This window comes from Doryrhamphus excisus, chromosome 6, assembly GCF_030265055.1.
Source record: "Doryrhamphus excisus isolate RoL2022-K1 chromosome 6, RoL_Dexc_1.0, whole genome shotgun sequence".
In the NCBI taxonomy this organism is placed as follows: domain Eukaryota; kingdom Metazoa; phylum Chordata; class Actinopteri; order Syngnathiformes; family Syngnathidae; genus Doryrhamphus; species Doryrhamphus excisus.
This window is the reverse complement of record NC_080471.1, coordinates 3,013,254-3,040,069: the sequence shown is the minus strand read 5'-3', so window position 1 is coordinate 3,040,069 and position 26,816 is coordinate 3,013,254. Positions and strand designations below refer to the sequence as shown.

At 43.3% G+C, this 26,816-nt stretch overlaps 1 protein-coding gene across 6 annotated transcripts in view; it reads left to right on the top strand.

The window, feature by feature from the left end:
• drp2 (dystrophin related protein 2) overlaps window positions 1–26,816 on the top strand; it is a 225,584-nt gene that overhangs the window by 191,670 nt on the left and 7,098 nt on the right. For all 6 annotated transcript variants that reach the window (XM_058076029.1, XM_058076030.1, XM_058076031.1 and 3 more), the window contains 7 exons: window positions 2,242–2,408; window positions 2,563–2,674; window positions 2,968–3,104; window positions 4,331–4,396; window positions 16,972–17,037; window positions 17,939–18,085; window positions 20,140–20,389. In XM_058076029.1, coding sequence (XP_057932012.1) covers window positions 2,242–2,408; window positions 2,563–2,674; window positions 2,968–3,104; window positions 4,331–4,396; window positions 16,972–17,037; window positions 17,939–18,085; window positions 20,140–20,389 — 945 coding nt within the window. The remainder of the gene's footprint in view (window positions 1–2,241; window positions 2,409–2,562; window positions 2,675–2,967; window positions 3,105–4,330; window positions 4,397–16,971; window positions 17,038–17,938; window positions 18,086–20,139; window positions 20,390–26,816) is intronic.

Here is a 26,816-nt window from a genome sequence, read left to right as displayed (position 1 = left end):
GGCTGGAGCAGCGGGAGACTGGGTGGTCCGCAGCGCCGCAGTAGAGGCAGAGGCGAAGACGCAGACGACGAAGTCTTTCCGCGGCGGAGATCCGATGGCTCTCGGTGGGTGGAGCGATCGACGGTGGAGGCGGAAGCGCAAGAGTTCCGTGAGGGAGAGAGAGTAACAGGGGGGGGTTCCCCACCACGCTGCCGGCTGCGCTCCCGCAGACAGTTGTCCAGTCTGATGGCAAGGGAGATGAGCTCTTCGAAGGAACGGGTCTCATCCCGGGCTGCCAATTCGTCCAGCAGACGGGGACTAAGGCTGGCCAAGAAGACGCACCGTTAAGCTTTTTCATCCCAGCCGCTCTCCACTGCGAGAATGCGGAATGAGATGGAGTGATCCGCCACCGAGTTCGTGCCTTGGCGCAAGGCCAGGAGGCGCAGTCCTGCTTCGCGTTCTCTGACCGGGTGGTCCAACACATTCTTGAGCTCCTCGACGAATAGAGAGAGGCTGGAGAGGAGTTCCGGCTTGTTCTCGCTCACCACCATGGCCCATTTGGCGGCGCGTCCAGTCAGTAGCCCAATTATATACGCCGCCTTGGCAGAGTCTGTGGCGTAGGTTTGCGCTTGCTGACGAAACATGAGGAAGCACTGGTGGAGGAATAGTCTGCACTCGCCAAAATTTCCCTCATACCTGGAAGGGTGAGGGATATTGGGCTCCCGAGGGACGAGTTGGAGCGCCGACGATGTTGTGGCCGGTGCCGGAACGTCGTCCAAGGAGGCGGCCACGGACGTGCCCGTCATGCGGGCGTGCATGTCGCGGACCAACGTGGAAAGGTCCTGTAACGTCCGCTCGTGGTCACTAATCATCTGCCCCTGGGCCTTGAGGGCAAACTCAAGCTGCTGGTGTTCCGCGGGATCCATGATATTGGCTGGATTATTCTGTCAGGTCTAGGGCGCGTGGCGCGGCGGTTTGATCCCCAGATGCAGGACACAGCAGGCTCAGGTAAGGTTTTACAGTCTTTTAATTGTCCAGTGAGTGAGGCACAAGTAACTGAAAGCGAGGGAGCACAAAGAGGGGGCTCCGTGACTTAGTGCCAGCAGGCACAACACAAATTACCTCACGAAACAATAAGTAGTCCGAAAGGCACGCGGGCTACCGGACGGGTAGGAGGGTGCGTGGCAGAGGCGAAAGCAGTGCTGAAGGGGTACAGGAGCACGGTAACAGCTCGGAGCTGGTCTGTCACGTCCACCAAGGAATAATCCAGCACCCTCCTGCAGCAGCTCAGTGCCTAAAGAAGGAGGCTGGAAATTAGGACGAATTGGCAACAGCTGCACCCGTCAGGTAGCTCCGCCCAACTCAAGGGAGGTCCGCGTCTGCAAATGCACAAGGAGAGCAGTAAGGGTACAAATGACACCAAAACCCAGACGTACCCCCAAACAGCAACACAAGGTATAAGCACATGTCACAGCGCAGCATGACAATTTACAAGTGTCCCTGAATGCAGCGGCAACTTGGGTCCAAGGAGTTATGCACATGAATGCACCATTTTAGAAAAAGCTGGAGAAGCCCTAACAACAGTTTGATAGTTTTGATTCTTCTTGTTGAGAATGAAGTGGCCCTTATCTGACGGAAATCACCAAGCAAACTATTTAACATCCAATTTATTTAACCTAAAGGGTCTGAAACTGAGAGGGGAATAACAACAGTGTACCACTTCCACACAGAGTGGGAGGATAACTTTTTCACACAACTTTAGTTTTATCCACTTGTGTTTGTCCCTTTACGTATTTCACACTTGTTAGTAGAGTGCGTAGGGCTCAATCGTAGCTGCTCTTTATGGAACGTAATTAAACTGGTAGAGGAGCCCCCCATTTCCCGAGAGAAAAGCTTTAAAGCTCTTTAACTGTGAGATCAGTACACAGAAATACACACGCACACGCACGTCCATGTGTTTATGAAGCAGTTCTACTTGAGCAGCAGGGGAAGCCCAGAGGGAAATCAATCGTTTAATGCACCTCAGATGTATTAAATCACTCATCACTTAGCAAGTAATTCCTTTATGAGGACGTCTTCCCTCTCATCTCATCTCAGAATTCTCAACAAGGTGTCTCAGAGGGACTCTGTCAAGTATTTTGGACAAAAATCAGTATGTCTTACTTGCTATATTTTCTATATTCTTGTTAATTTGACCACATATTCTGTTCCCATTGCAACATGTTGCTATTTTTAGGTTGGTTTACAGTTTTGTGTGTGCAGGCCTCAGGAAAGCCAGCCATCGAGGTGTCGCACTTCTTGGAGTGGATGAGCCTGGAGCCCCAGTCTATGGTTTGGCTGCCCGTGCTGCACAGGGTGACTGCGGCAGAGTCCACTAAGCACCAGGCCAAATGTTACATCTGCAAACAATGTCCCATCAAGGGTTTCAGGCAGGTGTAAACATCACACTATCCAAATGATGCATGATGCATCTGATTCATCATGAATTCAATAATGGAATAATCCAGGAATGGATGACAAACACATTTTGGCATCAATCCTTTCATTGAGCAGACTCACATTGTGTTTTGTGGCGCTCGGTAGGTATCGCAGTTTGAAGCAGTTCAATGTGGACATCTGCCAGACATGTTTTCTAACTGGACGCACAACCAAAGGGAATAAGCTGCACTACCCCATCATGGAGTACTACACACCAGTAAGACTAACTTATGTAACTTTGATTTGATCAATTTCTTTTTTTGCTGTTATTTTTTTGGCCCACATTGCAGGCAAATGATACAGACACATCTTGAGAAAGTAAACTCTAAAGCAGTTGGCAGTTGTGCTGGCAGTTAGGATTTATCTTTAACATTTTAACCAGTGGATGAAATCTCTGAAAAGATGATCAGACGTGGTCATTTTCTTGAAGTAATATCACATACAATTCATTGCATTTTTCACCAACCTCCTTCCTTCAACTCCTCAACTCTTCTTTCATCCTCATTCCAGACAACTTCGGGAGAGAAGATGAGGGACTTCGCCAAGACTCTGAAGAACAAGTTCAGATCAAAGCAGTACTTCACCAAGCACCCTCAGAGAGGATACCTGCCCGTTCAGTCTGTGCTGGAGGCCGACACCTCCGAGACGTGAGTCTCACATATATTTCCATCTTTTTTTCCCTGTCATCTTCATTCATTCAGTCTCAGGCTATTACTATTGGGTTGTCGGCCAAGCTGAGGGAGAGCACTCAGCTCCAACAAAATGTTATCCTGTGATCTCAGTGTGGCTCACACACAATGTTCACGTGAGCCACGAAGAGCCAGAGGGGGAAAAACAAGGGCAATGAGACTAAAAGCCATGAAGTCATCAGGAAGCCAAGCTGCAGGCTGTCAGTGTGCCCAGTTTAGCGTGTTTATGGGCCTGCACGCCGGCAGCTTGTGAGCGTGATGTAATGTCTCCTTGACCTTGTTTCAACTGCAGTAACTGGATCTTTTTTCAATAAACTGACGTTGTTCATTTAAAGTCGAAAAAAAGTTACATTACTTTTTTAGTTCCAATAGATCCAATGCTATTGTCACTACATTGTGTGTTTACATGACCTGTAACTTTTACACCTAATAAAATGGATTATGGACATCCGCAGATTTACACAATGTTCTGTTACTATACTACTGCGTCAGTCCATCTATTCATTTTCTATACCGCTTATCCTCACGAGGACAGCTGTCTGTGATAGGCGACAGGCGGGGTACACCCTGGACTGGTGGCCAATTAACCTAGCATGTTTTTGGAATGTGGGAGGAAACCGGAGTACCCGGAGAAAACCCACGCATGCACGGGGAGAACATGCAAACTCCACACAGAGATGGCCGAGGGTGGAATTGAACCCTGGTCTCCTAGCTGTGAGGTCTGCGCGCTAACCACTCGACCGCCGTGCTGCCCTGTAAATCAAATTAAATAGCAAAAAATGAAATATTGTTTGTATCCTGTAACTGAATCAATATTCTATATTTCAATTACTTGTGTTTTTGTAACACTTCATTACTGCAATGTGAAGTGTATGAACAGCATATAAACTGAAAATGAATACATCAAATAATAAGTTCAAATCTCTTAATTTCAATGATGTATAAACTGTGTACATATGACAAAGTTCCACATGGCACGCAATGTCTGCGCAATGTGAAGGAAAGTAGGCAGTGGCCCATCTCTACAGGCTGCAGGCTGCAATAGTACGAGCCAGCAGAGACTTTTGGAGTCGGTGTTCAAATGCATTTATTGGTCACGTGCTTTTCACAGATATCGGCTGATAAGATGGGTGGCCTATCGATCAGAACATCCCTCGTATTTACAATATCCTTGTTGTTCCCAGGCCTTGCTCATCTCCTAAGCTTCCCCATGCAGACACACACAGCAGGATCGAGCATTACGCTAGCAGGTACGTCTCACACTGTTTCTGTTTGCTCCGCCTTTTCCTGCTCTCTAACACTTCATCCCTGCAAAGCTCTTATTGAAGTATTGATCCAGTAGCACAACACTGGTGCAGAGTCACAGCTTCAGCCTACTTTTCTGCACAAAAACAAGCACAGAAGCTTGTGTGAGTGTTTTTAGATGTATGTGTGTTTGGTTGGAGGTCAGCAAGGTTCGTTGTGCCCAGTGGCTTGTCGCCCGCTGAGCCCAATGGTCACCTGAGAGGCGTCGCTGTGGATCAGCGTCTCTTTGACAGATCACGAACAGGACAGTCGCCATCCCGAAGGCTGGGCCTGCAGAGCTAAAACTCACACATTCGTTTATGCAGCCTGTATGTGTGCTGCAAAGTGTGCCATTGTGTATTTCTTGCCCCGAGGACACTACACACTACTGCTTTAACACCCCCTCAAACCAAGGGACACACAATTGGAGAGGACGCACCATTGTCGTCTTTACAGCCCTATTTTTATGTTTGCCTTTTGTATTCTTGCCCACATATCTGCTTCTCCATCTTTATCTCCTTGTGGCTCTCTTTATTGTAAATCTGTTTGCTCATATTTTCTCATATTGACTGGTGATTTTGCCTAAAACCATTCTTTTAAGTTGTCACTCATAGATTCAACCGTTATAAAAGGCGGTTAATTGTGGTGATTTTTCCCCTAAGCTCTGACAACCCACCATAAAACTACAACCTTTTTTTATACTTTACTTTTTTATTTATAAATCTCATCTGTCTTGTATTTGCTCAGTTCTCTTTCTTCTTCGTGTCCCTTGTTTTCTGCATAACAATGAAGGCATGAATGCATTATTTATAGCAGAAAAACTGATGATCAAGCTTTTCATCACCACTTAGTTTGCATCAGTTATGCGGTATTCCAGCTGTATAGAGTTTTACTAAAATATTGGTACACTCCAGAGTGGCCACTCAAAGTATTTAAACATTGACTCAATTAATTAATTAAATGTATTTATTATTATTTGTTTATTTCTGAGTGTGTTATATTAGTTAAAAGCAAAAATGCTAAGGTCATCTAACTACATCAACTACATCAACACGATGCCAATTGATACAACGATTAATTACTTCTTTTCAACAAAAGACAAAAGCTTATCCAATCAAATTCATTTATGTGATGTGGACATAAATAATATATCTTCAGGCTACATATTTCTCGGCCTGCCAGCGAAGCGCAACAGGCCATAATACTATTCCTCAGTCCTCAATTATTAGGGGCGTGCCAGTAGCCCATACGACTTATTATTCTTATTCTGCCGAGCCTCTTCTGCGAATCACCTATAACTCAAAAGCTAAGATAGCAATATTTTCTTCAAATAACCTGGTCTACACTGAGCGTTATAGAGTTCACAGAGTTATACAGTTACAGAGTTATAGAGTTATAGAGTTATAGAGTTATACAGTTACAGAGTTATAGAGTTCACAGAGTTATAGAGTTATAGAGTTATAGAGTTACAGAGTTACAGAGTTATAGAGTTCACAGAGTTATAGAGTTATAGAGTTACAGAGTTATAGAGTTCACAGAGTTATAGAGTTCACAGAGTTATATAGTTCACAGAGTTATAGAGTGATAGAGTTCACAGAGTTATAGAGTTATAGAGTTATAGAGTTACAGAGTTATAGAGTTACAGAGTTATAGAGTTACAGAGTTATAGAGTTCACAGAGTTATATAGTTCACAGAGTTATAGAGTGATAGAGTTCACAGAGTTATAGAGTTATAGAGTTACAGAGTTATAGAGTTCACAGAGTTATAGAGTTCACAGAGTTATAGAGTTCACAGAGTTATAGAGTTACAGAGTTACAGAGTTATAGAGTTCACAGAGTTATAGAGTTACAGAGTTATAGAGTGATAGAGTTCACAGAGTTATAGAGTTATAGATTTACAGAGTTATAGAGTTATAGAGTTACAGAGTTATAGAGTTCACAGAGTTATAGAGTTCACAGAGTTAGAGTTATAGAGTTACAGAGTTATAGAGTTCACAGAGTTATAGAGTTATAGAGTTATAGAGTTATAGAGTTACAGAGTTATAGAGTTACAGAGTTATAGAGTTACAGAGTTATAGAGTGATAGAGTTCACAGAGTTATAGAGTTACAGAGTTATAGAGTTCACAGAGTTATAGAGTTATAGAACTACAGAGTTATAGAGTTCACAGAGTTATAGAGCTACAGAGTTATAGAGTTCACAGAGTTATAGAGTTCACAGAGTTATAGAGTTCAGAGTTATAGAGTTCACAGAGTTACAGAGTTACAGACGAACAGAGTTACAGTTATAGAGTTACAAAAGGTGTACACCTTTTGTTCATTGTACCTCTTGTTACGATGCAAATGTTATAATGATATATGATATAAATAATATACTTGTATATCGGACTCCTGACATGGAGATAATGTCTGATTCCGATCTGAAACCAATCTGATCAAGGCCAATTTTTGATCATATGATCTGATCGGGACAACCCGATTTAAAACGAGTGTGTACCATAGCATGGTTATTTCATCCAGTTCCACCCCAATGGTATACCTTACTGTGCCATGTCTTCCTGCTACAACGTGTTGAATAGACACCAGTAAATGAGTGAGCACCGTGTATCGGTGGCCAACGTGAAAATAAAACACATTTTGGTGCTATTAAGTTGCGTCAAAACTGCTGTGTGACGATTAAGCTTCAGTCAATTGGATGTTAATGATGTTCTCTTGGCGCTAATTAAAACAGGAAGCACAAACACAAGCGCTTGTGTGATAAAGTGAAGGTGTGATTGTTTGGGAGGTCGGCTCGTTGCCACGCTGGGACACAGTATATCCACATATCCACATATACTTGAATGTGTCTGAAGGTGCACTTTGGAATCAAGCAGGTGAAAACAAAGGCACATTGGCACTTTTGAACTTTCAGGGAGTTGTTGTTTTACATAAAACAAGCATACAGTTTATTTTGATGGTCAAAGGTCAAATATGTCTTCCGTACTTTACTACTTTAGTTACTTAGTACAATCAAAAATGCATCTTGATGAATCTTTGATGAATGGCAGTGTAGGAGCCATGAATGAATTTGGATTGATTCTTTGTAGGTGAATGATAGTTTAAACTTGAATAGTGGTGTTTGTTATTGTTTATGATATTATTTAGATTCGTTGTGATCACGTGGACACGGGAAGTAGGTAAATTGGTTATGGGCGGTGACATTTCGTTAATATAGGCACCTGTTCACCTGTGTGGCCAGAGAGACAAAGAGAGAGGGTGAGCAGGGTTGCCGTATTTTTTGTTGACCGCTAATTCATTTAATCTCTGTGATTACTTTGATTATGAGTTTGTGCACGGTATCGTAAGTTGATCATTAATTTTCTTTAATAAAAGGTTGAACTCATTTTTTTGTATCTTGGAGATTTTTTATGTGCGGCGCGTCAGACAAAGTAAAGGCCCAGCTTCAGCCTCTCAGCGACTCTTTTGGATGAAGTCGCTATATTTTGTCAACAAAAAAAGGCATTAAAAGGAGACATCAGGACAGCACAACGGATCAATGGATCAAGAGGACAAAAAGAGGAAGCTGATTAAATCCAACAACCATCGGACATAAAGTACGGAGGTAGGAGCTGGCTGTCAAACAAATTTGGAGCCGCTGCAAAGCGAACTACAGCCAGGCAAGCTCACCTGTGGATGTGCGCATGAAGCTGTACGTTAATGGAAGAAATGCGGCTTGTAAATTGACTGCTGTTTGTTCATTGGGAATGATGGCGCGATGGATTGAGGATTGAATCTTTCGGCGCATCGGCGTTATTTATTGCAAGACATCCTGGTGCTGAAGTTATCTCCATGCTATAAATATGTGAAATATCGCTCTCTCGCTCCGACGTTGCTGCTACTCTGCCGTTTTGTGGGATGATTTTTGGATGAATTTCCTTTTTGGCTGTGGATACAATTTAAATGCACAAAGAATACATTGAAGAAAATCCCAAAAGGAAATGAATGGAGGAAACGGAGTCAAATAAATGCTGCTGTTGCAAGTTTTGAAGTCCATGTGTTTCAAAGGTGCAAACTTCAGCATGAACGCAAAACCTTTGTGAATAAAATTAAAGGGCTCATACCTGAAATGAAAACGCTTATGAAAAGCAAGGGAAACGTCTCACGTGTTCAATCTCACCTGGAGAACTTAATTCAACTTTGTGAAAATGCTATCACATCACATAATGTGTTGATTCCTTTACTTCCTGAGGACGAACTAAATAAACAAAATGAATGGTTTGCCAGCATCATGAAATATGGTAACACGTTTGAAGAGGATGTTAAAAGGTGGCTTCGTGAAGCTGAGGAGCCACAGCAAAATAACAGTCTTGGTCAATCAGTTCCTGCTGCAGTCAGTGAAGAAGTGCTTCATTTACCAACTGAGGATGAACATCAAGCACCAACTCAGGCTGTGTCCATAATCACGACAGAGGACATGCAAGATAACGTAAAACCAAGTGACAGTGTATCAAACGTGGGAAGCAAGAACTATGTTACTGGCGGAAAGTCTGTTGTCTCTGCTGCTTCTTCTGCACGTCTTAAAGCTGAGGCTGATTTGGCAGCTTTAACGGCAAGACAGAGACTACTGAAGGACAAACGGGAACTGGAGGAGCAGGAGGAACAACTGAGGAGAAAGAAAGAGCAGTTAAAATTGGATGAAGACATTGCAGCGCACATGGCTAAATTAAATGTGCGACGATCTCAGAGCATCTTAAGTGGAACCTCATCCAAGCGCTCCGATGGAAGGAACTCTTACCTGGAGAAAGGAAAATCTAAACCAAAAGCTCTCAATGCTAACGCAAAAACATTTACTCCACAAGCGTCACTGAAACAAAAGGAAACCAAACATGATTACATGGATCCAGGTGCAAGGCCTAAGGACAAAGCTGTACCCCAGTTCATCTATTCTGAGCCTGTGTCACTTAATGAACCCAAACAACGTTCAGTGAACCACTGCGCTCATGGAAACACCCAAACTCGAAACGAAGATTTATGGAGTGCAGCATTTGAATCAAAAAATGAGGATCAAAACAATATGCTAGGAATTATGAGGAAGCAAAATGAAATAACGACGCTTCTGATACAACAGCAATGCCTCTCATCATTGCCAAAGAGAGAGATCCCAATTTTTGAGAGTGAGCCATTAAAATATCAAGCGTTTACTAAAGCTTTTGAGAAGATCATCGGGACCCAACTCCCCCCCATTAAGGACATAGCAAACAGCCGGTGTGTATCTAGAGCCCATCGGATCTGCTCTGACCCCACACACCCCCAGCATGGACTGTTCTCTCGCCTGGCATCGGGGAGAAGGCTCTGCAGCATCCGCTGTAGGACGACCAGGTTCAGAGACAGCTACTTCCCCCTGGCCATCAGACTGCTCAATGCCAAATAAGCCTTACTTACATTATTATTATTTATTTTAATTATTTAAATTATTTGGGCAATTTACTGTTCACGCTGCACTTTACATTATGTTGTTCATATTTGGTGTCTATTCTATCGATTTATTCTCCACATTATTATTATTATTATTATTATTTGTTTTTACTTATCTTCTTTTGTGTCTGTTGTTATATGGGAGCCAGGCAACGACATTTCGTTGGCAATTTCACTACTGTGTTTTTGTGCAATGACAATAAAGGGAGTCTATCTATCTATCTATCTATCTACAGTGATAGACTCTATTTCCTGGAGCAGTACACTAGAGGTCACCCTAAGGAACTGGTTAGAAGCTGCCAGCATTTTAACCCAGGCTTTTAACGTCAAAGCCAAAGCTCTATTGAGGGAGCATTTTGGGAATGAGCAGAAAGTAGCCGCAGCATATATGGAAAGGGCTCTTTCATGGCCTTCCATCAAAATGGAGGATGCAAAGGCTCTCCAGGACTACAGTCTTTTCCTCAGAGGCTGTTCTAACGCCATGGCAGCGGTGGGATATTTGCATGAGTTAGATCTGCCTGCCAATATGCTCTCCATTATAAGGAAGTTGCCTTACAAATTCAGAGACAAGTGGAGAACCGTAGCCTGTGAGCTGCAGGAGAGGCGCAATCAGAGACCAACGTTCAATGACATCACCAATTTTATTGAGAGACAAGTGAAGATCTTGACTGATCCAGTGTTTGGAAATATATATGATGCTCCCCCAGCGACAATAAATAAAGGTGTAAGCAAATTCAAGCAACAGTCTCGTTCTGGAATGAAAGGAACCAGCTTCGCCACCACGGTAGCTCCTGTAGAAAACAACACTCATTCTAGAACCAAAGAGAAGGAACAATTTCAAGCTGCAAGGAGGCTGTGTCTTTGTTGTGGAGGAGGACACATATTGGATTCGTGTCCCCAGTTGGAGAAAAGACCCCACAAGGAGAAGATAGGCTTCTTACGAGAAAAAGGTGTCTGTTTTGGCTGCTTGTGTATAGGACACATTAGCAAGGATTGCAGAAAACTGATTTCTTGTGCAAAGTGTGGTCTTTTACATCCAAATGTTCTTCATATTCCAAAGGCAAAGTCAAAGGACTCTGATCAGGCCGAAGGGAAATCAGAGAAAGCGGTGGACAGCACCCTGGTGTCAAGTGGTCTCACTGGGGCTGGTGATCATGATTGTAAACTTCCCATAGTCCCCGTACAAGTTAAGTCGAAGAAGGGCAGCAAGATTATTATAACTTATGCTTTCTTGGATCAGGGAAGTACAGCAGTATTCTGCACAGAGGCACAGAGGCACAAGAAAGGGTAGTGAGCAGCCATATTGTGTCAGGACTGGAGGTGGCTGGTTTAAACTGCGATAATTTCTGTGATCTGCCCAAAACTTTCACACAGGAGTATATGCCCGTCCACAGTGGGAACATTCCAAGACAGAGGGATCTTCAGAGATGGCCACATTTGAAACATGTCCAGTTGTCTGAGGTGGAGGCAGGGATTGAGCTGCTGATTGGGACAAATGTTCCCAAGGCTTTGGAACCATTGCATGTCATTCATAGCGTCAATGGTGGGCCCTATGCAATTAGGACAATGCTGGGCTGGACTGTGAATGGACCTCTAAATGGAGAAAGTGAGGAAGCGATGGATTGTGAGCAGCCAGAGTTATCTGTGAACCGAGTGTCAGTTGTGAATTTGGATGAACTTTGGCAGCAGCAGTTCAAAGTGGATTTCCCTGAATGTAGTATGGATGAGCAACCTGGAATGTCAAGAGAGGATCAGAAGTTTATGGATTTGGTGAGAAACTCAGCAAAGCAAGTGAATGGCCATTACCAGATCAGATTACCATTAAGGAATGAGGAACTCAACATGCCAAATAATAGAATAATTGTTGAGCAACGCACAAAATACCTGAAGAGGAGGCTTCTGAAGGACTCGTCATTCCACGCAGAATATACAGCCTTCATGAATGATCTGGTTGCCAAAGGTTATGCCGAAGAGGTGCCTGAAGAGGAGATGGACCGCTGTGATGGCAAGGTTTGGTATATCCCCCATCATGGTGTCTATCATCCGAAGAAGAGGAAAATCAGAGTCGTTTTCGACTGTGGAGCGAGTTTCCAAGGAACATCTCTTAATGCTGAGCTCCTGCAAGGACCGGACCTGACCAGTTCATTGATTGGAGTGGTGACCAGGTTCCGGAAAGAACCAGCGGTGATCATGGCAGATATTGAGTCCATGTTTCACCAGGTAAGGGTACCAGCTGAAGACGCAGATTTGTTGAGGTTTCTCTGGTGGCCTGGTGGGGATTTAAATCAAGAACCCAGTGACTTCAGGATGATGGTGCATCTCTTCGGGGCAACTTCGTCTCCCAGCTGCGCCAATTTTGCTCTCAGGAAATGTGCAGAAGATAATAAGGAACAGTTCAGCCAAGAAGTGATTGATAAGGTCCTACATTGTTTCTACGTTGATGATTGTCTGGTGTCGGTGACTTCAGAGGAGGAAGCTGTATCTCTCCATCATGACCTTGTCTCCATCTGTGCAAAGGGTGGTTTTAAGCTTAGGAAATGGATAAGCAACAGACGTGAGGTTATGGTTGCAATACCTGAAAGCCACCGAGCAACAGACATGACAGACTTGGACCTGGATCAGGATCAGCTACCAGTGGAGAGAGTGCTGGGTGTGGAATGGTGTATTCAGTCGGACACTTTTAAGTTTAAGATCATTATTAAGGACAGACCAGTCACCAGGAGGGGAATTCTCTCAACTGTCAGCTCCATCTATGATGCTCTTGGAATCCTGAGCCCTGTAGTATTATTGGCTAAGAAAATCTTGAGAGATCTGTGCAGGAGATCACTTGGCTGGGATGACATCATACCTGAACCAGTTGTCAAAGAATGGACAACGTGGCTACAGGATCCGTGCCGTCTAGAGGGTTTTAACGTCATGAGATGCCTGAAACCACTAAACTTTGGAGAGACAACCACAGCACAGCTGCACCATTTCTGTCATGCAAGTGAAGATGGCTACGGGGTAGTGATTTACCGGCTGTCACGTAACAAAGACTCTCAGGTACACAGTGCTTTTGTCATGGGAAAGGCAAGGGTGGCTCCACTTAAGTCTGTTACCATCCCTCGTATGGAGCTAATCGCTGCCACTATGGCGAGCCGTATTGATGTCCTGTGGAGGAAAGAGCTACATTTGGATCTACAGGATTCCGTGTTTTAGACAGACAGTGCATCTGTACTCAAATATATCAAGAATGAGACTTCCAGGTTCAAAGTTTTTGTTGCCAACAGGGTCTCAGAGATTCTCAAAGTTTCACTGTCTTCTCAATGGAGGTACGTAGACACTGCAAGTAATCCAGCAGATGTGGCCTCGCGAGCCTTGAAAGTGGATGCATTCCTCAAAAATCTAACATGGGTGTCGGGTCCACCTTTTCTCCATCAACCTGAGTGTTCGTGGCCTGTTAATCCCGAGGATGTTCAACAGCTTCCATCAGATGACCCTGAGGTCAAGAAAGCTGCTGCAGTGAATGCTGTACAGGCCAGCGAGAAGGATGATGCTTTGATTCGCATGATCAGTTATTTCTCATCTTGGACTGGCCTGAAAAGGTCTGTATCTTGGATGTTGAGATTCAAGAACTGGCTTTTGGCTTGCTGTCAGAAAAGGAAACAGTTGACCGCCGAGCTTGCCCAGTCTGATTTGGATGTGATACACAAGGAATGTTCTTTGAAGAAGAATATGGATGTTTTCAAAAGGGAGAATCGTTCAAGTTGTCTGTCAGTGGAGGAGCTGGAGAAGGCCGGGATGGAAATCATCGGGTTTTGCCAAAGGAAGAAGTTTCCAGAGGAATTCTCCAGGCTCCAACAAGGCAAAAGTGTTAAGGGCCATAGCCATATTTATAAACTCTGCCCACTGGTCGAAGATGGTGTTCTGAGAGTTGGCGGTCGACTGAGCAGGTCTTCTATGCCTGCAGAGGCTAAATATCCCATCATATTGGCTAAAGATTTCCATATCTCAGACATTATTCTAAGGCATATTCACCAGGAAGTGGGACATGGTGGCCGTAACCACATGCTAGCCAAACTGCGGGAGAAGTATTGGATCACTGGGGCTAGTACAGCCATAAGGAGAGCTTTGTCCAAGTGTGTCATCTGTCGGAGACTGAATGCTCAGCCAGTGTCCCAGCAGATGGCAGATCTACCTGCTGAAAGAGTGACTCCAGATGAGCCGCCTTTTACTCGTGTTGGAGTTGACTGTTTTGGACCGTTTGAAGTGAAGAGCAGAAGGAGCGTTGTAAAGAGGCATGGTGTTATTTTTACCTGTTTGGCCATACGGGCAATTCACATTGAAGTAGCATCTTCATTGGACACAGACTCCTTCATAAATGCACTCAGACGCTTTATAGCAAGACGAGGTCAAGTCCAGGAACTGCGCTCGGACAATGGGACAAACTTCATTGGAGCAGAGCGTGAGTTGAGAACCGCTATTGAACAATGGAATCAGTCACAGATGAACAATGCACTTCTTCAGAAAGGAATAAAATGGACCTTTAACCCCCCCCCCCCGCTGGCTCACATCATGGAGGATCTTGGGAGAGGTTAATCCGGTCTGTGAGGAAAGTCCTAAATTCTACTCTGAACGTGCAAAATCTGGATGAAGAGGGCCTTCACACAGTTCTTTGTGAGGTGGAGTCCATCGTTAACAGCAGGCCGATTACCAAGGCATCTACAGATCCGAATGATCTGGAGGCCTTGACGCCAAATCACCTGTTGCTGCTGAAGACCTTACCATCTTTACCACCAGGAGACTGCCAGGCAGCTGACCTTTACGCTCGCAGGCGATGCAGGCAGGTGCAATACATGTCAGATTTATTCTGGAAAAGGTGGATTAAAGAATACTTACCACAACTGCAGGAGCGTCAGAGATGGTCCAGAGTGAGGCGCAACATTGTCCCTGGAGATATAGTGCTTATTGTGGACAACACAGCACCTCGAAATTCCTGGGTTATGGGAAAAGTTCTTCAAACATTTCCAGATAGAAGAGGATTAGTGTGGCAGGTGCGGATCAAAACAAAGGGCAGTTGCCTGGATCGTCCAATAACGAAGATCTGCCTACTACAGGAGGCTGAAGATTTGCCACAGAATGATGGCTAAAATCTTTTGATTGAGCCTGATTCTTGACTTCACAGACTTTGGATTCAAGAAGAAAGAAGACAGAAGATAATATATGTATTATGGACTTTAAATATGAAGCTTTTAATTGTTACATGTCTCCTATTGATATGAATATGGGTAATTATTATGTGTGAACCTAATAATTAGGGGCTGGAATGTAGGAGCCATGAATGAATTTGGATTGATTCTTTGTAGGTGAATGATAGTTTAAACTTGAATAGTGGTGTTTGTTATTGTTTATGATTTGAATTTGATTTATGAATTTTTTGTTGACCGCTAATTCATTTAATCTCTGTGATTACTTTATTTATGAGTTTGTGCACGGTATCATAAATTGATCATTCATTTTCTTTAATAAAAGGTTGAACTCATTTTTTTGTATCTCGGAGATTTTTTATGTGCGGCGAGTCAGACAAAGTAAAGGCCCGGCTTCAGCCTCTCAGCGACTCTTTTGGATGAAGTCGCTATAGGCAGTATTGCTTCCAACAAGTGCAGTAAACCTGGAACACCAAACCATTGTCTTTTTGGATTGAAATGTAATATTTAATGAATTAATATTTAGTATTTGGGGTCTAATACAAACCAACACATTTAATTTATCATCATAAAGGGGCGGTTTTACAACGGCTTTTGAAACCAAGCATTTTGAGCCATCCCAAACTTCTTACAGGGCTCACTCCAAATGTGCAAACTTTATTTCTGAAAGTGTACCATGACAATACAAAATTCTAACTACATTTAGAAGTCAGAAAAGTGGAAAAAGCATAATAGGTCCCAAAGCTTTTGAATATGAGGACTCCCGATTTAAAGTAAAATTTGATACAGTAGATGGGGTTAAAAGTTTTTAAAAATTGTTCGTTGTGAGCTTTAGCCTTTTTTTGTGATTTTGCGGCCTTAAATGCTTTGGTTTAATGGCAGCTTTTTCACAAAGTTACAATGTTTTTAGGTTTATAATTTACATGGATTGGATTCTCATGAATTGGCATGATTACAACGTCTGCTTACCGATACATTGAAGTTGCTGAAACAGCCTGACACACCACCTCACGGTGTTATTGACCGACTGCCTGCTGGTAGACGACGTACACTAGTTTATAAGAATTTGATCTTCTCTTCTCTGACATTTTTATAGCTCCACTCTCGGGCAGATAGGCTTTTTTCAGTTTGTGTCACTCTGCAGTCTCGTCAAGTTTATGGACAGCTTTTTTGTTATCCACAGTGCTTTAAAAACCATCAGCTATTATTTTCTTGTGTTTGAGAAGCAGAATCAGAATCGCCTTTATTGTCATTGTATTGCATACAACAAAATTTGACTGCAACTCCACGGTGCAGTTTGTCGAAAGCAAAAATAAGAATAAGGAAAAGGATAAAAATAAAACAAGGAATAACAATATAAATCTAAAAGTGGCAGGCGCTGTTCAGAATAAGTGTAAATATATGTACATCAAAAACAATAAGTAACAGTAACAAGATGTAAAATTGCAGTGACCAAAATGTGCACATATTGTACCTGAGTTTGACTTGAATGAATGAATCTTATTGCACAGAAGTCCAGTATTGCACGTTTGAAGCTTATTGTACTTAACATTAAATCATAACAGCCGGCAGCTCTGCTTGAGGTAGCGAGAGCTGGCAACGTCCTGCAGGCTGGGCAGAGAGTAGCCAGGGATCTTCTGTCCCGTGTTGATCACTCTCTGCAGCGCTCTCTTGTCTGCTGCCGAGCACCCTGCGTACCATGCTGTGATGCAGTATACCGTGATGCTCTCGATGGTAGCTCTGTAGAACATCACCAGCAGCTTCTCCTCCAGGTTGTTCCTGGAAAAATGTAACTCCTCAGTGCGGTCTGTTGATTTTTATCCTTCTTGTATTTGATCTGAGACATTATTTCTCCTGCTTTTGTGTGGCTGTTTGTCATACCTCCATGGGTAAATATGTGTAGGCTGGCGGAGATGGAGAACCAGAATTGTTCATTCTTCACAGACAGCCTCTCTCCTGATGAAAGCCTGTGAGTAGGCCGCCATTCCCTGCTACAAACACTCTTATTACCTCTGCTGGCTTGCATGATGATTGTCTGTATTTCATCTTGTTACTATGTTGTATGGTGAACCTATGGTGATCTGATATTGAAGCATCTTCTCTGCTAAAGTATTCATCTCATGTTCGGTATATCTTTCCAGAGTCAGTAAAGTATGTGCCATAACATTCCCAACACAAGAACAATGTCAGAACTGATATCTCAAATCGTCCACTGATATAGTCAAGTAATATCTACAGCTGTGGCTGAAGGCAACCTCCTGTTATTTGATTTTTTTATTAACCTGACAAGATGGCAGTAGCTATGTCCATCAGGGTTATCTACCTCTGTGCACTTTAAAATGTTGCTCTTCGTACGTGTAAACACTTTTATTTACAAATGTATCATTATCAACAGTACTCATCAGTGGCATTAAAGCTAACTGCTTACTGCTATTACAACATTAGTTTTGTTGCATTTATGCTAATGCCTACTTTTGATTGACACTATCAGAGACGTATCGATGCAGCTCACTTGTTGCACATTCATGTGATCCAAGATATGATGTGTTTTGCTAGTTGGCTTTTTTCTGGCTGTGCTTCTTTCACCTGTTTGGTGTCATGAATCGTATCATGACACCGTGAATCGTACCATGACACCGTGAATCGTACCATGACACCGTGAATCGTACCATGACACCGTGAATCGTATCATGACACCGTGAATCGTACCATGACACCGTGAATCGTATCATGACACCGTGAATCGTACCATGACACCGTGAATCGTACCATGACACCGTGAATCGTACCATGACACCGTGAATCGTGTCATGAATGGGCTTGGTGCTGCTGGTACCTCAGTGCGGTGTTTTCTGTGTGGGGAAACTCAGAGATGAGGATCAGTACCTCCTGCGTCACCCCAGCCCAGCCCTGGACAACGACTCGCCCTGCGGGCAACACATGCTTCTGGCCCACCTGGAGCACCAGGACAAGGAGCAGCTTCAGCGCACCTTGGCCCGCCTGGAGAACGAAAACAGGTCAGTGAGTGAGGAGAACAAATCTCCATTCTCATGACTACCTTTCACTTCATCATTTTATTACATTTGTATAAGAAGTATCATATTTGTAAAGCACTTAGCACAATGGATGAATCACATTTGAAAATGTTGCAAAATGAGGTTTTGGGTCAGAGAGTTTTGCAGAAGGCAGGATTTTCCTCCCGAAGCACAGTAACAAACACAACTATGTGTTTGTTTGTGTGTGTGGTGTGTTTGCATTCTGTGATGCTGCGTTTGAGTGTTTGTTCTTATTTGCAGACATCCTGCTGAGAACAAGCACTTTCACACTCCTAACGCCTATTGAACATGACGTATGTGATGGTATGTGTGTGTATTAAGGGTCACACCATTAGTGAGTGTTCAGTGAAATGAACCAAATGGGTAATCCTTCAATTCCGATTGAGTGTGTCTTATGGAATATGGATAAAAACGGTATGGAATGCACTAGTGGTAACATTGGATAAAAAGGTATAGAATGCACTGGTGTTATTAAGAATGATAAACAGCCTTAAGACTGATTTAGTGAACTTTCAAAGTCAGTGAATCACTGAGTCCTCTATAGTCGCCGCTGTGTGGTTTACACATTGTGTTCATCGTTTCTTTGGTTCCTGACCAGATTGTTATTTATAGATGGAATATTTTCATAATTTGAGCATATCAAACCTGTTCATACCTATTTTATGGCCCTACAGATTGCACAGTGTCCAAGCATGTTGGACACACAGTCAGGGTTCAAGAAGACCTGGGTTCGATTCTCGGCTTGGTGTGGAGGTTGCATGTTCTCCGTGCTTGGGTTTTCTCTGGGTACTTCAGGGTCCTCCCACATTCCAAAAACATGCTAGGTTAATTGTCAACTCTAAATTGTCCATAGGTATGAATGTGAGTGTGAATGGTTGTTTGCCACTAGTCCAGGATGTACCCCATGGGGGCCATAACAACATCATAGAGTGAAGCTGCAAAATGTCATCTTTCATTTTCAACAATTTCCAAGACACCTGTGTTTTCTTTCCTACCTTTTCATGCACTCCAAATTATAATGAAAGTGTAAAAAAAATTATTGCAACATATCCAACATCAAAAATCTAAATGACGCCTGCAGCTTTTTTTCTCTATATAAAACCTGCTGTACAATTTGAACATTTCCACTTACTGATTAAGTAAGACTACATTTCCTGTAGTCCCAGAGCCTCCCCCCCTCCAAAAGCTGCCCCGAGGGACACATTGGAATGCCCTTTCCAAGTCCACAAAGCACATGTAGACCGTTGGGCAAACTCCCATGCACCCTCCAGTACCCTCGCGAGTGTGTAGAGTTGGTGCAGTGTTCCGCGACCGGGACGAAAAAAAGCATTGAACCTCTTGAAGCAGAGGTTCAACCAACGGTCGTGATTACGGGCGAAACTTGTCCACCTCAGCTTTGCCACTGAGGAGTATTTTGACCACCCCAGATACCTCAGCCACGGTGATGGAACTCTTATGGAACTCTGCTTCCTTTATGGAAGGAATGTTAGTGGCGGTGAGAAGGGTCTCGAAGTATTCCTTCCACCGCCCTACATCCTCAGTCGAGGTTGGCCGGTCCCCACTAAACAAAGTGATTCCTTTGTGTTTGCTCCCATACATTTTTAGTTTAGTTTCTACATAGTCTTCAGTATTTCTTCTGTTTTCCAGGTAGCAGCTTTGCTACCATTTTTCATTTCTTTCTTCCAGCAGATCTCTCATGATGTGTCAGTTTGTACAGGAGCAACCACAGGGACTGTGCCAGTAATTATTCTACTTAGTTGCTACTTTGACAGACTTAAAGCATCTTGATTTGTTTTTTTGCTTGAATGTCTTCAGTGCTCCACGCGGCATAATAATACTAATAATAATAATAATACATTTAATAGTGATACAGCGGTGTGGTGTGAAAAATAAAAAAAGAAATCAGGAAAGGGGGCCCCACAGTTAGTGTCACACAGAAGTAAAGATTGATGATCATATATAAATGGAAAATCTTGCTGATATTGTTGAAAGCTGATAGTTTCGTCATCCTTCAGGGTGCTACAAAGCGAGTACAGGCGTCTGAAGTGGAAACACGAGGAGGCGGCATCACTCCCCATGCTGACTGAGGCTGGTGAGGGAGGTCCAGGTTCACTTGTTCACGGCCAGCAGGAGGAGGAGCTCCTGGCAGAGGCGCGGGTTCTCCGACAGCACAAGACGCGCCTGGAGACACGCATGCAGATCCTGGAGGACCACAATAAGCAGCTGGAATCTCAGCTGCACAGGCTCAGAGAGCTTCTTCTCCAGGTAGGATTTACAGTCGATGGTGGCCCAGGTTAGCATGTTAGATATTAGTTAATAGTTATTAGTTATCACTTATTAGTAACTGTTAATCACATAAAGCAGCTCAAGTAGGTGAAGCCACTGTTGTTTTTGCAAGTAAAAAAAATACTGGGGTTATGAAAGAAATAAATGGTAATAGTTAAATTGATTTGAACATACAAGTTACAATTCACATAATTCGATTCACAATTCCACACGTCCAAAAGAAGTACGAAGAAGCAAAGGATTAAATAATACTACCTCCCATCCTTTCACATTTATTTCAGTACATTTGATCACTCCCTGTATTCTATGGGTATTTTTTATAAAAAGGAAAGTGATTAGTGACATTAGTATGGTAATGTCATTACTAAGGATCGGCCGATATATCGGTCCATACGCGCGTAGGTTCGCCGATGTATTTTTCCACCGCATGATTTACAGCCAGGCATCCACCGGGGCAGCTTTGTGTTGCCCGGCGGCAGAGGACCCTGCAACACCTGAAGTCGCGGTACCCCGCCCCCACTGTTGAATCGCATCAAGGACACGTTTTCACAAGTAATAGAGTTAGCTTGCTTTTAACACTTTACTAAGCCCACCACATTTCACTGGGTGATCGCTAGGCATAACAGTTTAAGTCATGGTGTGACAACAAGAACTCCCAAAAACATCACATACCAACGCAACAGACGAATAAAATCACTCTCACTAGTTGAGCAGAACAAGAATGAACAACTATGCAACTTTAAATGCGTGTCGTTTTATGTGTGTGCGCTCTCTCAGAGCACGCACACACACGCACAGAAGGAATTGGAGCAGCCGTGTCTGCTATCAGAGGTCTTTAGCGTGCACAACACCAACTTTAATGATGAGAGAAATGTTTTATAAATCGTACTAAATTGTGTCAGTGTGATGTGTTTGTGTGTGTGGAGGCCGGGGGGGGGTGCGCGTCACGCTGCGGAGGAGCAGTCATCACATGGATGCTAGATAAAACTTAAACTACGACAGAAATGTTTTGCACATGGTTGAATATTTATTCCTTTTAAAGTTGATAATGCTGTTTAAATGTGTGTTTAAGAAAGCTGAATCCTACAGTGTCCAGTGTTTACATTTCAATAAATATTTGAGTAAACATGAGACCTGTAATATTTGTTATCATGGTCATTTTTTCATGTAAATTGAGGGATCAAAAGCAGTATCAGCCACAAATATCGGCACAAGCAAAATCGGCCATCGGCTAAGGGTGATGGAAAAAATCGGTATCGGCATCGGCCCCCAAAAAACCATATCGGTCATTACCACAATAATGTCATTTTATATGTCATTTTTTTTCCACAGTCATCAGTAATCAGTGTAACGATCATAAATAATAATGGAGATAACATGACCAACCCTTCCATACCGGATCAATCGAGGCCCGGGTTAACAACGACCGCCATCGGTGCTGTTCACCTACAGGGTGCCGGTGGAAATTGGGTTACTGTTGGTCAAAGGAGGAGGGGAGGAAGATGTGTCCGTAAGAAGAGAGAGAGAGAGAGAAGAACCTAGAACCAATATCCTAGAACTTTGAATGTTGGAAGGTAGACATACTGTATGTCCAGGAGACCAGGTGCAAAGGTAGCATGTCAAGAAGCAGCTTTCAAGTTGTTCTAGCATTCCCATGTAAATGGGAAGAGAAATGGTGAAGGAGTTATTCTAAAGGAGGAGTTGGTTAAGAATGTCCTGGATGTAAAAGTGTGTCTTAAATCGGTTGATGAGGCGAACATAGAAATTGAAGGTGTGGTGTTCAGTGTTATCAGTGGGTATTGCTCCACAAGTAGGATGTGAGTTGGAGGAAAAAGACAAATTCTGGCTGGACCTTGATGAAATGATTCAGAGCATCCCCATTTGTGAGCAGCAGTATGGTTTGGTGCCAAAAAAAGAGTACTACAGATGCAGTATTTGCTTTAAGACTGTTAATAGAGAAGTACAGAGAAGGTCGAAGGTGAACTTGTGTACAATTGTCTGCACTTCTGGGTGGTATTTGGTACATTTAAGTTAGTGTGGGGTTAAGAGTGGTGGGGTTCATGTTCACAATTATATCTTATTCGTTTTTGGTTCAGCCATCGATGAGGTTGTGGCTCTTATTATTCTTATTTTTCTTATAGGATTATTGGTGATTGATGAAAAAAACGCTGGTCAATTTTATTCTTAGTTAATGTTTTTTTTATGTTTTTGTAATTAATTTATTTAATTTATTTTTTCACGGGGGTTAATTTTATCCAAATACAAATACTTTACCACCTCAACAAATACAAATACGGGCTGCATTGCACACCCCTGGTGTGTGAATGAGAGGGACCCAATCGGAAGAGTGGAGTTACAGGGAGAAGAGATACAAAAGGTAGACAATTTTAAGTACTTGGGGCCAACAGTCCAAAACAATGGAGATTGTGAAAAAAAGGAGGTGAGGAAACGTGTGAAACTGAATCAGCCCTTGCAAAAGTGACAAAAGATGTGTTATCTTTAGTTTGTGGTGCCTCATCAATATTATTATTGCTAGATTTCATTACTGTATCAATACGGTTGATCACACAATGTTAATGGTATGCCTTAAAACGCATATTGGTGCTACTGGTACTTAGGTTAGATCTAAGCTGTCGGTCCATTTGAGATGAGACTTTAAAGTTCTGGTTCTTGTTATTTTCGCTATTATTGCGCTACTTTCATCTTTTGGGCGTACGCATACCTAGTATGCTTTCTACACAATGTTCTATAAATGAAGCCGCAGAATATGAAGATGGAACGGACACATTTGCCAGAGACAGAGGAAAGAAGACGGCGACACATAGTTTAATAGAAACCTCCTAAAGGTGCCGCCACCGAGGGCTCCGCTTTGACTGACGATCGTCCAAAGACCCGCGGCTGGTTTACTCTCCCAATGTCACTTCATCTATGAAATGGACTATTCTGTTATTTCAATTTACTTTATAGATATTTACAATGTGACATACGTATGTTGCCCACTCAACATCCATTGCAGCCTGGTTACCCTGCAAGGGGGATTCCTTGCCCTTCTCCACAATGAACCCAAAAGGCACAGAAGACACGTGAACAGAACATTTTTGAGCTTTAACAAACAACCGGTTCTTTAATAATCTTTAAAGGAAGAGCTGAACATGTTGGCGGTGATGCTGTAGGGATGGTGAAAAAACTGAGAATATCATCAAGATATACAAAACCAAAGCAACCTAACATGTCCCCAAGGACATTGATGAGATACTGGGAGACGGGGGGCGAGTTCATGAGGCCAAAGGGCATGGCACAGTACTCGAAATGGCCTAGTGTGGTACTAAAGGCCATCTTCTGCTCGTCTCCTTCTCTCACGCTTCCAAGGTGATATGTGCTGCGGAGGTCTAAGTTAGTAAAAATAACAGCGTCATGAAAGGGAAGTGAATGCTGCGTCGAGGTGAGGGAGGGGGTACTTATTACGGATGGTGATTTTATTAAGTGCGCGAAAGTCAATGCATGGCCGTAAAGTGCCGTCTAACAAAGAAAAAACCTTCCGCTCCTCCTGCTCGGGCTGCGAAATTTTGTGAAGCCAGGCAGAGGGAAGTGGCGAACCCGGTCAATGGCACAATCGTATGGGCGGTGGGGGTCGTGGGGGTTTCATGGTGCGTCTTTACAGACCTCACTAAGGGAGTGATATTCCTTAGGAACTAGTGAAAAGTCAGGAGGAGCGAGGGAAGGAGGAAGCGGAGAGCAAGTGGCAATATGAACTCCAATTAGTAACCTTAAGTGTGGGCCAGTCAATAAGTGGACTGTGGCGTTGAAGCCAGGGAAGCCCGAAGACAACAGGTGCAGAGCGTGAGGACAAAACAAAAAAGGAGCGATGGGCCTGTCCCGTCTGGCTAGATTATTATGTCAGGCTCTGGTGAGTGGTGTGGATTGATCCCAAGATGCAGACACAGGGACAGTTCAGAATCATTTAATAAAAACACAAAATTGTGTCCAGGAACTCGGGGGGCGACGGTGAAAACAAAAATGGCACCATGGGCAAAAAAAATTGCCCATGAATGCCATGAATTTGACGAAGGATAGAAGCTGGACAGGCTGCAGGAGTGCAGGTCGGCCGGATGGCTTGGAGCAGCGAGGCAAGCTGTAGTTGGCGAAGAGGAAGGGCTATGAAGCGCATGGTGTGAAGGCTCCACCGTGGAGAATAATTCAGCACTGGCTGATGGCAGTTGAGGAGGATAAGAAGGGAACTGATTAGAAAGAGCTGCAGGGTCCCAGTATCTCTGCCCAGCTCAGAAGGTGTCAGGGTCTGTGTCACCGAAGAGCGTGACGTCTGTATGACAAGTTGGGTACAAGAATAAACATGCTTCTTTTTTTCTTTTTCACTCAGAACTTGCACGTCATCATCGGGCAATTTTAAATGTTCCTTACATTAAAGCGGTGAAGATCCATCCTGAGTCACGCTGGTATGCTAAACTAAGCTAAGCCCACTAGCTTCCATTCATGCCCCCAGGTTCCGCCGACTTCGCCAGTGTTTATCGCCATTTCAATCTGTTTAGTTTGAGAGGAGGCGGTTTAGTGTTTATTGTGGTTTGGTGCCACAATTGAGCAATCAGCTGAGTTTCATCCATCTTATGTATCAATAAAGTTGGCCACCGCGTACATCAACCTGTTTATGTTTATAGTTTGTACTGGAACAAGTCATTTTCTTATCATTGGAAGAATCCGTATACCATAACCAGTGTACCGGTATATAAAAAATAATGCCCAACCCTACTGAAAAGCCAACTAAGGCTCTCCCCCGGAGAATTTACATGGATATTAAAGTCACCCATGAGTACAGTATTGTCTGCATGGGTTACCAAGTCTGCAATCAATTTTGATAATTCATCTGAGAAGGCCGAGTAGGGACCAGGTGGACGGTAGACAAGCGGCAGATAAAATGACAACGATGATTGTAGGAATTTGAGCAAGTACTAAGGTTAAGAACGGATTCGTTGGATTTCAAGGAATTTATGTAGTGTGTTGTCATCTTTAAAGGTTGCAATAACTTTTCAGAAGGATTTGGGGCAGAACCGGAGACCGGGATCTGTCAATCACAGTTACAATAATAGAAACAGCTTGTTTTATGCAGCACCATGCATGCTGGTCCAGGATGCTGACCTCAGAAGAAGAACTCAGCTAGTTAAAAACTTAGATTCAAATTCATAATTCATAATCCTTTTCTCCCTGGACTGAGATTGCAGTTCCATTTCGTCAAGAAATAGGATCTGTGAAGGATCTTTTTAGTGTGTGAAAGTTTGAGCTCTCTGTACACACCCAGTCATGAACACACACCCACTCATGAACACACACCCAGTCATGAACACACCCTACTCATGAACACACACCCAGTCATGAACACACACCCACTCATGAACACACACCCAGTCATGAACACACACCCACTCATGAACACACACCCAGTCATGAACACACACCCACTCATGAACACACACCCAGTCATGAACACACACCCACTCATGAACACACACCCAGTCATGAACACACACCCACTCATGAACACACACCCAGTCATGAACACACACCCACTCATGAACACACACCCAGTCATGAACACACACCCACTCATGAACACACACCCAGTCATGAACACACACCCACTCATGAACACACACCCAGTCATGAAGGTTGCAGTTTGTATCAATGTAAGACTATCTTCTTGTTTGTTATTCTACAGCGCTTCTTAAAGGGGACCTATCGTGCTAATTTTCCGGCTCTTTGTATTGACTTGTGGACTCCTATAGATGACAAGATAACCAGCATAGAAAGTTTTCTAGATCTTCCAGAATCTGCACCTATTCCAGCTTGGATGTTTTAATTTATTCTACATCCTGTGATCGTGTGCTCCTGGCTCTATAATGCTACACAGACATAAGCACAGTTACATTCATTCATTCATTTTCTACCGCTTTTTCCTCACGAGGGTCGCGGAGGGTGCTGGAGCCTATCCCAGCTGTCTTCGGCCGAGAGGCGGGGAGCACAGTTACAACACTGATAAATTCTTACTTACAGCTTGCATTTGTGACTCTAGGTAATGTTGGAAAGGCTTTGACTTCACGACAGTTTGGCACATAGTCAAATAGCTTCGCCAAAACAGCTTTGGGCTCCACCCACTTCTTGTCGGTCGTTATACCTAAAGAGGTCCTTCAAACCAGAACCTCAATTTGGATTTTTCTTTTCTTTTATGACCCCAGCACCCACTGAAATCCTTAAATATGCTCAAATTGTTTCAAGGTTTGCTTTAATATGGATTATTAAGTATTTAAAGTACTCTTTTGCTGCACTCCCAATAGCTATGCAAACAACCACTTTCATATTTCATTCACTTCCATCTTGCACGGTTATTATATTCTGT